The sequence below is a fragment of the Manacus candei genome, unplaced genomic scaffold, assembly GCF_025592945.1.
Source record: "Manacus candei isolate 608988 ecotype Guabito, Panama unplaced genomic scaffold, ASM2559294v1 h1tg000069l, whole genome shotgun sequence".
NCBI classification, from domain to species: Eukaryota; Metazoa; Chordata; class Aves; order Passeriformes; family Pipridae; genus Manacus; species Manacus candei.
This window is the reverse complement of record NW_026138117.1, coordinates 1,070,916-1,084,696: the sequence shown is the minus strand read 5'-3', so window position 1 is coordinate 1,084,696 and position 13,781 is coordinate 1,070,916. Positions and strand designations below refer to the sequence as shown.

Genomic DNA, 13,781 nt, shown 5'->3' with positions numbered 1-13,781 from the left:
TTCAATGAAAAAAATGCAGTACTTCTAAAAAAAAAAAAAAATCTACTTACTTCCGCCACATTGCAACAAATTTATGAACCGACACGTATCCTGTTCGTTCACCTCCAGCACAATAAAACAAGGGACCTTTCCAGTAAAGTGGGCATTCACAAGCCTACAATAAAGCGTACATCAAGTCAGTTTACTGCTTTTTTATCTGAGGGTTACTCCCTTATTTATAGATCATTCAAAAATTACACTTTACAAATGTTAAGAAGAAAACATTAAGGCACAGATTGTTTAAAAATTGTTTCTGAAACAACTGCGCCTTCCAAAATAATTCATTTTAAGCAACTGCTCTAGGCTAAAGTCCAAAAGTGGAAAGCAAAACAGTGCAACTTGAAGCATTCCTAACAGATGAAAGCACTTGCATGTCTGCTCTGTCCATGCTCCAAGCAGCTGAATGGAGTCAATGTTAATAAGCTCTGCTCAAGAGCTGGCTATCTTTAAGCTAACCTCAAGACAGCACAAACAGTAACAAAACTTCTGAACTGGAGAAAATTTACCTTTGTCTGTCTCAGAGGATGGCTCAACTCATCTGCATCCTTGCATGTGCATGGCACATCTTCTACTCAGTTTTAAGTAGTAGGCTGGCCTGCCTTGATCAGCAGTACCAGTTACACCCTCACCACTTCAGTGCTCCCATGTACACCTACAGTGCTGTTTCTGTGTCTGCTCCAAGCTTCCTCAGCCATAACAGCAAAGTACCTATCCTGCCTAAAACTGGCTATAGCTGGGAGTACTCAGAAATGCTGGCATCTCCAAGAATCTCAAATAACATTATGAATACTGCAAGACGTATAAGGTCACCAAAGGAAAAGAACAGTTGCTTCTCATGCAGTAGTTTAACCAGTACTTCAAACTAATACAAAAAGTGAGTTTGACAGACAGAAAGGCTTTGTATTATTCTTCAGGAGGGTGCCTTTCATCACTGAATTGTAGGTGACTGGACCTTTCCACCTTCCTTGCTGAGAGGGAAGGGTCTCTTCCATACCTCCCCACTTCTATGTTGGATGGAGCTGTGGAAGACAGCGATCCTATCATTCAGCTTAGTGGTTAAACAGTTTCGGTGAGCAAACAAGGAGTCTCTGAACCCCCAGTCCTGCTCTTGTGTAAAGTCTTAGTTTCTATTTTCTAGACCCTGAACTTTAAATGCAAAGTGACAGGAACAGGGATAAGAACCTGAGACTCATTACCAAGACCATGGCTTGCAGTGATATTTCAAGCACTGATTCAACATAAAAAAAATGGAAATTTATGTTTATTTTTACTAGCTTATTGTCTGTTACACAAAAGTTTAAAAATATTTGCTGCTTTCTAAGCTCAGTATTTTGTCACTCCATCATAACTCTGAATTAGCTCCTCAGTAATAACTAGAGAGCTATAATCTCAAGTTACCAAACCATTCTGTCTTTCAGTGTCTTTACAGTGGAGGTTCATGACACTGCCAAATGAAAAAAAGTGTGGACACCTGAAAACAAAACAGATATTAACAGTGCTTTTGCCTTAAGTCTCTTGGTCAATACAGAATGCAGAACAGCATACAATGTGCCCTTTAGTATTCGGTTGTCTCTGCAGCAAAAAAAGGAGTTCAAGTTTTGGTTTAATGTTTGTTTCTTTTTGTCAGGTCATTTGATACACAGTTAATGCAAAAAATTACACACATAACTATGTGTATCAACAATGTAGAATATTGTTGGATACTAACTTGTAGGAGATGAAAACACATAATACAAAACAACAAAGCACATAGAACTCTCCTTTCCATAGGCATTCAGTACAGTAAGCAAGTTCTCACCTTTGCAACCTTCCCCATATCTTCTAATGTTGCCCTCTCATTTGGAAATTCAGAGAAAGTTTTCTCAATTTTGGCAATCACAGCATCTATATTCACTTTTTCCTTAGGACATCCTCGAGGAAAATAAAAAGTTGGAATGTTTTGACTATGTGAGGGTGGCAAAGTTTCTTCCTTCTTTGTCTGAACCTGAATAGATAAATACACATTTGACAGTCAGGTACAATGAAATCATGTAGTTATCTGCAGACAGCTTAAATCTCTTGGTATTATATGTTCAAACACACCTTCAAAAAGACTTCAGATTATAAGTTGAACAAGCTATTTAAGAATGAGAGCATATTGGAAAAATTAATGAGTATTTCCAAAACCTGTCATTTTGGAAGATTTCTAGGATGTTAAAAATTAAATAAAGACAACTTCAGTCTTCAGCATATGAAGTTTCAAGACTGATAAGACAGCTTCTTGGAGACATCTGAAATTACTCAGGTTTTATTATCTGTTTCAGAAAAAAACCCTTCAACTTCTAGCTTAACGGACAGATTATGAGAGAATTTGCTTTTGAAATATTTCTACTTTTACCGCTTCAAGCTTTTGAAATAAGCATGACAACTTTGTTACAAACCACCAACTTGTTTAATATAGTTACAGTGAAGATTTTCTTTTTTTTTCTCCTAAAAATGACAGATTTTATAAAGTAATAAATGATGTCTGCAGAGAGATGTTTTTTGTAAATTATACACAATTATAGTATGAGAGCTTAGAAATCCATTTCTCAAGAATTGTGATATGTCATACCACTAAAAAAACCCCAGATGACCAATAACAGGAGAAATTTATTTAAATACATTTAGTTTCAGTAAAGAAGAATTTACTTTGTAGTTAGTTTCCAAAAGGAAGTCAAATAACACAGAGAAGCAAAGATAACAGGCTAAGTAACAACAAAGTTAAGAAGCAACTCAAAATTAGCAATTAAAGATGAAGTCTTTAATCCCAACACTACTATTCAAATGTAGAAAAACAATGCTATATGGTGACTCATCCTAGTGTTGAATATGTTCAAGATCCTGAATTCCATCTCAGAATTAGGTGAAAATAAATCCAAAATCCCTCTAAAAAAACTCCAACCCTCATTTTACTCCTTATCATCTTTGCCAAAGTGCCTGTGAATATACACAGTCAAGGTCCTTCCATAAGTCAATGAAAGAAGTAGGTGCTTATGGACAGCAGATTTTAATTTGCAGAGTTCCAACCCAGGAGCCTTTACTGGAATGCTACACATGCCTGAACTAACCTTTCCTTCCCCTCCTCTGCATTTGAGCCAGCATTCCTATCCACAGCAGCAGAATTACCTCAACCGTGATACAAGTTTTATTTCATAGAGGAAAAAGTTACCTTGAATCTGTGACACTTGGAGTCAATGTCTGACACCTGCTAAGAATCCTGTAGATAACAACTTTTGATATCTAATCATTAGTTCAGTAGTCCAGTTGATGAGGCATCAGCGTAGAATAAAAGCACCACAAGGAATCAAAAATCCCTTTCAACTTCCAAACTTTTGGGAATTATAAAGATAGCAATGTTTTATTCTCTAAGTCACATCACCACCAACGCTACAAATAATGTCTGTAACTGGGTAAACACCTTGTTTCATTCTAGAAGCCGAGTTCTGCCCATCGGCACTTTAGAAGAGCCCTAGCAGTTACCCCATTTCTCCTCTTCCCCATTTACAAGAACTGCCTGGATTAACATAACATTAGTTCAGTTGGTCAGAGCATGGTGCTAATAATGCCAAGCTTGCGGGTTCGATCCCTATATGGGTCATTCACTTAAGAGTCGGACTCAATGATTCTTGTGGATCCCTTCCAACTTGGAATATTCTCTGACTCTGTCATAACCACTCCCATTCGAGCTGCTCAAATGGCCAGCGAAGTGGCAGGTGTTCCAGTTCTTCAGGGGTGCCCAATGAGGTGTGGCTCATCTGAGAAAAAGGGAAGGGTAAGTGCACATCATAGGCTACTAACATTCCCTGAATGTTGCAGGTAACATGAGGTAAAACAGTATTTCAAGGAAGCCTAGTACGGACAGGCAAGGCATTTTTAAAATTCACAGCCAGGGAAATTTAGACCTTCAGATTAAAAAAGAAAAATTTCTTTTGAAAGGAAAGGTAGGGGCAGAGGTAAGACTACACCAGAAAAAAACTGCAAGACAAAAAAAAAAGCTATCAAAAGAGCTATTTGTTCTTCAGAAACTTTATATTTTCTCAGAAATTACTAATTACTTCAGATAACACAGAGCACACAATAAATAATTTCCATCAGTCCAGGTTAAAAGCTGTTCTTAAACACATGTGGAGATGTCAATCCAGGATTTGTAATAAAACCCATCCTAGCACATGTTAGCTAACAGAATTTTAAAGTAAAGGCTAAAGGCTTTTTAATTATTCATTTTTCATCTTACAGTCTGGAACATGTTTACAACAGACAAAGATTACGTGGAAGAAGTTAAGCAACAGATTCAGAACTGAAAATAAACATATAGGTGAAGAAAATTGATTTTTCTACGATGAAAATGTTATATTTAAGCATGACTGAATTCAGCATGCTTACTGTAAAAATATATAATATTTAATCTGTGAGACAGTATATTTATTCAGCTCTAAAACCAAGCAAGTATGGACTACAAACCTCTCAAGGCAAGACAAATTAACTATCCCTATGCTGGTTTCTCAAGGTCGGTGAAAGATGAAACTATAAAAATGCTTCACTTGCATTAGCAAGTGTATGATCACTTCACAATAACTTCTGATAGATTTATTTGGTACCTATATACAGGTACCTAGTAAGAATACTCTCTAGGGCACAAAACAAAATGCCCTTGAACATTCCTCGTGGTGCCCAGCAACCAACCTCAGAGCACAGCTTTCGCTCTGCATCTGCCACACGGATGTTCTGAGCACACTAATGCTTCTTAAATGCCACCAGCAACTGAATTGTGCTTAGTATCAGTCAACATAGGGATAAGAGCCTGTACCAAAGAAAGAAACAGGTCGTCCAAAACTATCAGCTCCAACTAATGCACTACAAAGTTGGTATTATACCTCTTCCCTCTTCTCACCTTCCAAGAAGGGCCAGGGATTCTTCTTTTCTTTCAGTCTGAATCCCATACAATAACTGAAAGGCTCCTTGTACAACTGAGGCCATTCTGCTATATGTGCTCTAATGAAGGAACAAGTGATACTAAAAGGGCTCTAAAAACTTCATTATTTTCTATAATTTCAGCTACTGGTTACTTCTGTAGATGCACATATTGCATAATGGATGAAACAGTCAGTTTTGTTATTTCAGGGCAGTTAAAATGCACTAATATTAAGCTGTTCTAAAATTAATTATAATTTTAACCGGGGAATTTCTTCATTAACAAGAACTGCTGGAAGTCTGTTAACATCAAATCTTTGACTGGAAAATTTGCAGGAGCAGTTTGTTAATCTCTTTACACAACAACTCCATTTCAATGGTTAATTTAACATTAGAAAGTAATCTACATCTATGGCTTTAAGTTAAAACCTTACTGAACAGGTACAGTAAGCTAAAATGACAAAAGAGACTGGTTTGGTCAGTGAAAATTTTCCCTGCAACTTTCTGAGAAATAGCACCAAGAATAACATTCTTGGAATTAAGGAAAGCAGGTGTATAAGCTTGTAAATAACTCAGACGTATGCTGCAGTGTCAGGACTGAAGGGAGCATTAACCTTTGCAATAAGCAAATATGAAATCCAGAATCTATAACTGTATTGTGAAGTTGCCACTGCAGTTTAGGTTTTATGTAACAGATGGGAAGTGAGGATTCCTTGAAAACTTCTTGATTGTACTAACATAAAAATAAAATAAAAAAAACTTATGTAAGATTTGTCTATAAGACAATTTAAGAGAACTTTTAATACATAACCAGTTTTCATTCCCAACATATAGAACTGTAAGGACTGTCCACAGCCATCCAACTTGACTTTTACAATGGAAGAAGTGGAAGTTTATACCTCATTGGGGGTCACTGTTCGAAGGGCAAACTTCTGATTTTGTTTTGCAGCTTTCCAGATCCTTTTCCAATCATTTTTTCAGCAGTTGTTTATAATAATAATAATATTATGAAATCAATATTATAATCACAATACAGTAATATAGTTGTTAGTATACCCTAGAGAACATCAATGAATCTTATTCCAAACAGAGAAATTCATTCTTCATGCTAGATAGCCTTCTTACATATACCAACTGATGAGTTGCACTCAGCAGTTAACTTTGTTATAAGCAAAAATAAAGACATTAGGAATTTTAAAAGGGTGCCCTTTTCCTTCTCTCTCCACTGAAAGAAAGAGCTGATGCTAGGATACAGTCATTCAACTACAGGATGTATTTCTGAAATAACAAGGAAGGGGGAGCTTGTTCCCAGATATTTTAAGAATGTATGCTCAGTAATGTCTAGATCTGACATTTGCACGTAGTGACTGTCAACTAGAAATACTAAGCCCCACAAAGGGGTTGAATATATCAATTCAAATGCAAGTGAGTGAAACTTCACTTAAAAAGGACTTGGGAGCAAGGCAAATATGTTTATAAATGTAATATTTTTTAGACAGCTTAGAGATTAGGACACAAGGTCATTGAGTCATCATGGAATGGTTTGGATTGGAAGGGACATCCAGTTCCAACCCCACCCCTCCTCCTCCCCATGCTGTGGGCAGGGAATGTCACCCACTAGACCAGGTTAGTCAGGGCCCCATTCAACCTGGCCTTGAACACTTCCAAGGATGGGGCACCCATAAGTTCTCTGGGTAACCTGTGCCAGTGCCTCACCACCCTCACAGTAAAGAATTTTTTCCTAATGTCCTCTTTTAGTTTAAAACTGTTCCCCCTTGTCTATCACTATCAGGATTGAACTGATTCAGTATTTGCATTTTTTTGACATGACTACAGAATAAGACAACCTCATTCAGAAATGCTGATGCTTTCTAATATCTGACAGACAACAACATTTGTTCTGCCTGTTTCTCTGGAAAAAAACCCCAAGAAACAAACCCCCAAACATTTAAAACAGAATTATGGAGTTCGCAGTCAGCTCCTGCTGTAGTATTTGACATGCACTTCCACAAGGATGTCCATATTAAAGAGAAGTCAATGGATTGCATACAACATGGTCAAAACAGGACACCCAAAAATTATACCTCACATTTGTACCCCAACTTCACTTTAGGTTTTTACTAAGTCATGCACCATAATCCCATACAAAAAAATGGCATTACATACCAAAAATACTTTAAAGAGATTTTTTTTCTTTTCTTATATATTTCACTTTACACTAAACTTACCTAGGTGAAACAAAGTGCATAATAAGCTAAGAGGATTTTCTGCAGAGGTATGCCATTCAGCCTTTCAAATCCTAGCATACCTGCAACCACCCATGTACATGCTCATCAACTACCCAACAACAAAACCAGATACTCCATAACGTTCCCTAATACACAACAAAAAATGGAAGCCAACATGTTACCCAAAGGGTAACACTTTTATTACCTTCATTAAGTTCTTTAGAATACAAGGTGTCCTCCAGCCTATCAAAGCTAAGTAGTAATTGCGAATGTAACAAAATGTTATCAGTAAACAAGTTCAAAAGGAATACCTAACCCGCCTTCCCACCTCTCTGACCTTTTATAGCTAACAAGCTAAGTCTGGCCAATAAAATCACAGAAATATTTCTTCTTTAACTTACTAATTGATTGCACAGTGAAACTCAGCATTTCCCTCTAGATAAGCAATTGACATTATCAGTAGTTTTATGGAATTTAAATCTTAAAAACACCAGGTAAAAGACTTATGCTACTATTGTCTAGAAAAGGGTTCAGTCTCATTTGAAAGAGAGACATTGACTCTGAAAAACCTGTTCTAACACCTCAAATATTTTGGCATGTTAAAGTGCCTTCAGAAATCTGCTTTAGGATAGGTAAAGTAATGTTACTACCAGAACTTTTCTCAGAAAAAGCCCAGAGAAACATGTCCTTTGCAACATCAGCTCTCTTAAAGAAGTTATGCTTTTTCCTTGTATACTCCTCATCAACCTCTTTCCAGCCAAACTAATGAGATTTACTAGTGCAAGATTCCACTGACTGTACCACTTTCCATTCAGCTTCATATGCTTAACAGTATTTTTTCCTCTGTGAAAGATGATTCTTAGACAACTTAAAACTTTCAAAATTTGTGTTTGGTTTCCCCCCCCCCCCCTCAAGTTCTATTACTCTAAAATCTAGTTACTGTGCTTGAAACCAACTTGAAAACAGTAAGTTAATCTGAAAGTTTAATAATGAAGTTTTACAGCATGGCATAAGGTAAGCTACACCACAGCACCCCTGCATCTTCCCCCATGCCCACACTAGCTTAACTAGAGAGTAAACTCTCTAGTCTACCATTCCATGTGTCACTAGTGATAGTGAAGCAATATGATGAATTGCCTCAGGTCACCGCAACAGCTAAAAAACAAAGTTAATCCCCCACCACCCTACATTTGTCTTCATTCAACCTCACACAGTTGATGCCAATTTAGAAGCAACATGGTTCTGATGCTAACATAAGGAAGGTTAGAGGAGTACTGTGGCAGTATTGTTTAAAATCATCTTAAATTAGGCTTAAAACCATGCTGAGATTGTGACTGATTTTGCCTAACTTAGTCAGAAATGTAAGACATATGTGAATGATCAAACTCAGAGACACCTACAGAGAATTAACCTACGCTAAAACCAGTCATCAGGGTATATTTGTAAAAGTCTTTCCTCTGGCAACAAATGTTTTACTGCCAGTTGCTTCCTTCTATCCTGGTCTTCAGCTTGCTATCCTTCAGTCACTGTCTGGCAGCTGTTTTTGGATGTGTTATATAGAGACTAATTTTATGCTCCTCTTTCCTTTCACAGTAAGAGATAAACATCTATTAATTTTAACCCTGATGCAGTTTTTGTGTAGTTTACTTTTGCTGTTAGCCTTAACTCAAGACAATTTTGCTCATCTAGTTTGGTCTTGGTTACTTAATATTTGTGCTACAACAAGGGGAAGGAAATGCAAAAATTAATACACTTTTCTATAAAGTTCTAGCAATATACCATTAGAAGACAAAAAAGTACTTCAAACTACACTGTTTCTGATTGTATACATACTTGTCACCTGAATTAATGCAAGGGAGCAGGGTTCAGAAACCCTCCCAAAGCAGTCTGTGTTCCAGTTAGCAAATCTGTGTTCACCTTAAAATTCTGACCAGATAAATACTTTGGGAGTCTCCTTCCTGCATGCCAGGTTGGGCACTCATCTCAGTTTTACACAAACTGACTATCATTCTCATCTTATTTATGCATGTTCTTGGCCACTTACTGTCAAGTCTATTTCTGTACAAAAGTATATGGTAATCTGGTCTTGTGATTCACTGCAAATGATAACCCTCAATGTTAAACTAACTTTAATCCAGAGATAGAGCTCTGTCCCTTTTTGGTATAATTGACATGTTACAACAAGTAGCAATTCCACAAGCAAATCAAAAGAGATTTGGTGAGGTTTAGAGCAGCCAGGAGTAACATGAAGAAGGATCCTGGGTAACAGTAAAAATGAAGTCTAAGGAATGCAGAAGGAAGGAGGATTATGATGTAGTTAAAACTAGAGTTCCATGGTCCGAAAATACATACAATTTTTTATGTGCTATGAGAAAAATATTTGCAATATAATATCTTAATTTGCATACAGTATATATCAAAGAAGATACAACCATTTTTATATTTGGGTTGACTACATGCCAAGCTTATTGTGTTCAGTTCATAGTGCAGACACTGTTACTGGAAGCTGAGATAAAACAGTGAATCGAACCGATCCGTTCCTTCTGCTGTCCACTGACAACCTGACTCAAGTAAAACCCTTTCTGTTCTGGCAAACGGTGGCCAAACTACAAACAGAAAGCTCACAAGAGTTAGTAGATTTGGACGCTCCTTGGTTTTTTGTTTGTTTGTTTTTAATCACTCAGGATCTAATTCTACTGTACCTCTGGTGCAGTGACTCACTACTGTGGTCCAAACATCAACAGCAGAATATCAATCCTTCTACAGTATCCCTGGCTACAAAGTGACAGCGATAAGACTGCACATTCATTTTACAATTCAATGTTGGAAAGTTCAGCTTATTAACAAACTAGAATTGAGTTTTGTCATTGAAATACTGTTTGTATGGTAACTTCAGATTTTGAGGTTAAAAAAAAGGGGTTGTTAGCTGTTTGCTACCTGAAGCTAATTTCTCCCCTTATTTTAAGTCTAAAGACAGCAGCATCAGTAGTAGTTCAGCTAGTTACTCTTAATTATTTAACCAAGACAAATTGAAACAGCCAAAATGAGCCTCAATAAAAAGCTACTGAAGCCTCAGAGCACGCAAAACTTTGAACTATCTACACAAACCTATTTGGGAAAGTGTGTTAATTCTCATGTAGGAGGAGACAGTAGGTAGTGGCATCCAGGAAAAGCTGCTACCTGAAACTACCATCTGGGGTATTGAATTTAAAACCACATTCAACTAAAAGCATGTGTGAATGGCCACCACAGGCAAGCCATATCACATGCACACATGCAAAAGCAGCATAAAATAAACAAGGAAACCCTGGGAAACTTTCAAATGGTCAAAACCTGATTTTCACTAGTTCAGTGAAGACTGAACTCTTCATCTAAGGTAAAATGGCATTTTTCTGCACAATACCTAACTATTATAGCACACACTTCTCAATCTTCTCCCTTCCAGTAATATATGTGCTGCACTAACAGATCTCTCACCCAAGTTCTTCTGCAACTCTGATTTTGGAAACACTGGGATTCTCCTGATCTGCGGTTTGGTATAGCTGACATAAATAAATTATGCAGTCCTACTGGGAGCTGGAGGATGCAATTGCAAAAGCATTATTGCCACAGAAATGTCCCTTAACATGGCTGCACAGGTTTGGGTTTTTTTTTTGTACAGTCACATAGAGCTTCAATATCGAAAGTTATGCGGTAAGAAGAGTTTACTGATTTATTCAGAAAAGACCTGGGGCTGGGACAAAATGGATGAAGGTAGTTACCTCCCTCCCCCTCAAAGCCATGAACACAAGACCTTTCCATATTACATGCACGTCCATCAGTAACTTGCCTTTATTTGCTGACAAAACTGTTATCAAAGGCTTTAGAGTTAGGACCCTCTAGGAGTTTGCCATGGTTGACCAGTGAAAATATTTTTTATCTCCTCCAAATGCCCTACTAATTTAAAAATGGAAAAAAGTACAGATTATGAAGTGAAAAAAAAGCAAGATTCTTCAGAAAAATCTACCCTGTGAAATGCAATGTCTCTTACATTTTGTGATAAGACAGAAGTAGTGAAAAAATATTAGTCACTGTATGACTACTAGTGCCTGTCAAACAGTCTCCAGTTTATGAATTATGTTAAATTAAGTACACCCCAGTCACTAATATCCAGTTTGCCATATATCTGCAGCTTTCTCAGAAAATACTCCTACTCGGAGAATACCCTGATCCTAGGTCAAATCGGTTCTTCTGTCCAGTATATTCTGTTACACCAACTGTTCTCAGCAGACAAGCTGGTAAGATCCTCCTAGTACGTGATAATTTTGATTGTACACAGCCAAGGGACCGACAGTTAGTTACACCTGAGACAATTCTAACATCTGTCTACAGAAAAAAGCCCTTGTCAGGACAGGACATCAGTTCAACATCAAAAGTAACAAGTACAGCTTAGACAGACATTCACTTAAGCTCTGCAATAGCTTTTTATCCTTCCATGTTTACAACAAAACAAGTTTCAATCACTCGATGCAATTGACTTTAAGAAAAATGCTCTCAAAGAAGCAAAATATCACCAAGTTTAGCCTTGCTACTGAACTGCAAAGTCAACAGTTGGAGCAAGTATTCTGTCAACTGCTTGCCTGGTGGTGCCTCGAAAAATTCTGATCTGGACAAATGCAAAAATAATCTCATATCCCTCTTGCCCTGTAAAATCGAAGGACATTTTGTATGAAGATGTGCCAAACTGTTTCAGGTTTTCTAGCATCAACAGTCACAGAACATCTAGTATTAGTAGCATTAGTGATTACAGAGGCATGGGAAGTATGTTAAAATGGGGAAAAGGATAGCAGATCTTTTATTTCAAGGGAAGAATAAATACATCGGAACTCTTCAATGCTGAATTGCTGAGTCACAAGACTTAGCTGCCGAGGGAACTGACATCTAGACTCTTAAAACATGCATGCAAATAAGCTGAAACAAACTTGCACCATATTGGCTTCTCTATGGAAACAGTACAGATTTGCTGTAATAATAATTTAATTACAGCAATACATTTTAAGTTTGAACCAGGAGCCTCCATTGCAGAAATAGTAAAAATCTACCAGTTTGCTTACAGCTTCCTTTAAGAGGCTAAAGCTTAAAACATGGAAATCCACTAGTTTTCCATTTATGGAAAGCCTCATCTTGACTAGCAAGCCTCAGCAAGCAGCTTATATATTTTCATTGTGTCTTAAGTGTTGGCATTAGCTCTGGAAAACTGGCATTGTATCAGCAAGCTAGCATCAAGTATAACTATTAGCTACAGTTGGAATGAGATTTGTATTCCATCTCTGGCCCTCGCAGCAAACACTCGGGTTATTTTCTTTAACAAAGCATTTGTGTGCCTGATGTAAAGGTATTATGTAAAAATGAGTATCAGGTCCTCCCTGTGGGGTGTTCAAAGGTCTACAAACGATGTTAAATTGGAAAAGTGATGTTAAGAGGAAAGCTGTGCTGCCAGAAGTCTCTAATTGTTACACAACATACTTCTGATTTACAGCTGTAAAACCAACCATCTCAATTAAATTTTTGAAATTATTTTTTCCTCAGAAATGAGAATGTTCTCTTCATGACTAAAAGAATAACTGGGTGCTCTACATCACAACCACACATCAGCTCAGCACACATTAGCACCTACAGACTCTGTATTTGTTGCTGTCTTGAACATGCCACCAGCATTTATGTAGCATTTTGGTAACAAATGAGTGTAAAAGTGATCAAGAAACACCAGTTTCTAAAGTTACTTCACTCAGAAGGAAAGCCAATCTCGTGAGGCACTGCAGAAGCTGAAGAAATAGTTCTCATACAGCTGACATAAATAGCATGTATAAGCAGCATTTAGTATCATTAACAGGTGGTCAGGAAACTAGTAGTCCTCCATTTCCACACGGAGGTGTGACACATACAACTACTACAAGGAATCACCAAGCAGATAAAGTTATGATGCATTAAAAGTATCAGAAAACATGCCAGCACTCAGGTCTGGCACTGATATTGAAAGGATTAATTCAAAATTTAGGCCAGCTTTTTTTTTTACTCCTCCGTTTTTTTAATCATTACATTCAGCACAAATTTATTTGACTTTAAAAAAAGTCTGGTTTTAAAGTTAGAACTCAACTGTTTTGTAAGGTGATGTGGCCCCTAAGCAGCAAAATAATACCTATTTTCCTAGTTTAGGTAACACTGAGTTACACAAGTATAAGCATGTCACATACAAAGATGTATTATATTCTGTTATAATTTTGTTTCAAACTTCAGATATATTTTCCTCACATAGCTGGGATAATAGTGCTGCTTATATTCCAACTCAGACAGGTAGGAATGTTACCAGCCAAAACAAGCTGCTCAGCTATCAGCAGGTAATAAGCTTTTCAGTTCACATCTTTCAGTTGCCAGTACATTTGACGTGGTGATAGTTTCTTCTCCTTCCAAAGTTTCAGATAAATTGATGAGTAAGATGGACAGTGGCTCTTGAAGTGCTGCATTTCCAGTTCAATATATCCTGTAGGTTTTAAGTACCTAAGAAAGGTTTTGGTCCTAGAACTAATATCAGGAGTAGATGGA

General features: G+C 37.2%; 1 protein-coding gene across 7 annotated transcripts in view; it reads right to left on the bottom strand.

The window, feature by feature from the left end:
• PPP2R3B (protein phosphatase 2 regulatory subunit B''beta) overlaps positions 1–13,781 on the bottom strand; it is a 48,087-nt gene that overhangs the window by 14,901 nt on the left and 19,405 nt on the right. For all 7 annotated transcript variants that reach the window (XM_051806976.1, XM_051806979.1, XM_051806977.1 and 4 more), the window contains 2 exons: positions 1,838–2,023; positions 51–154 (listed from right to left, as the gene is read on the bottom strand). In XM_051806976.1, coding sequence (XP_051662936.1) covers positions 51–154; positions 1,838–2,023 — 290 coding nt within the window. The remainder of the gene's footprint in view (positions 1–50; positions 155–1,837; positions 2,024–13,781) is intronic.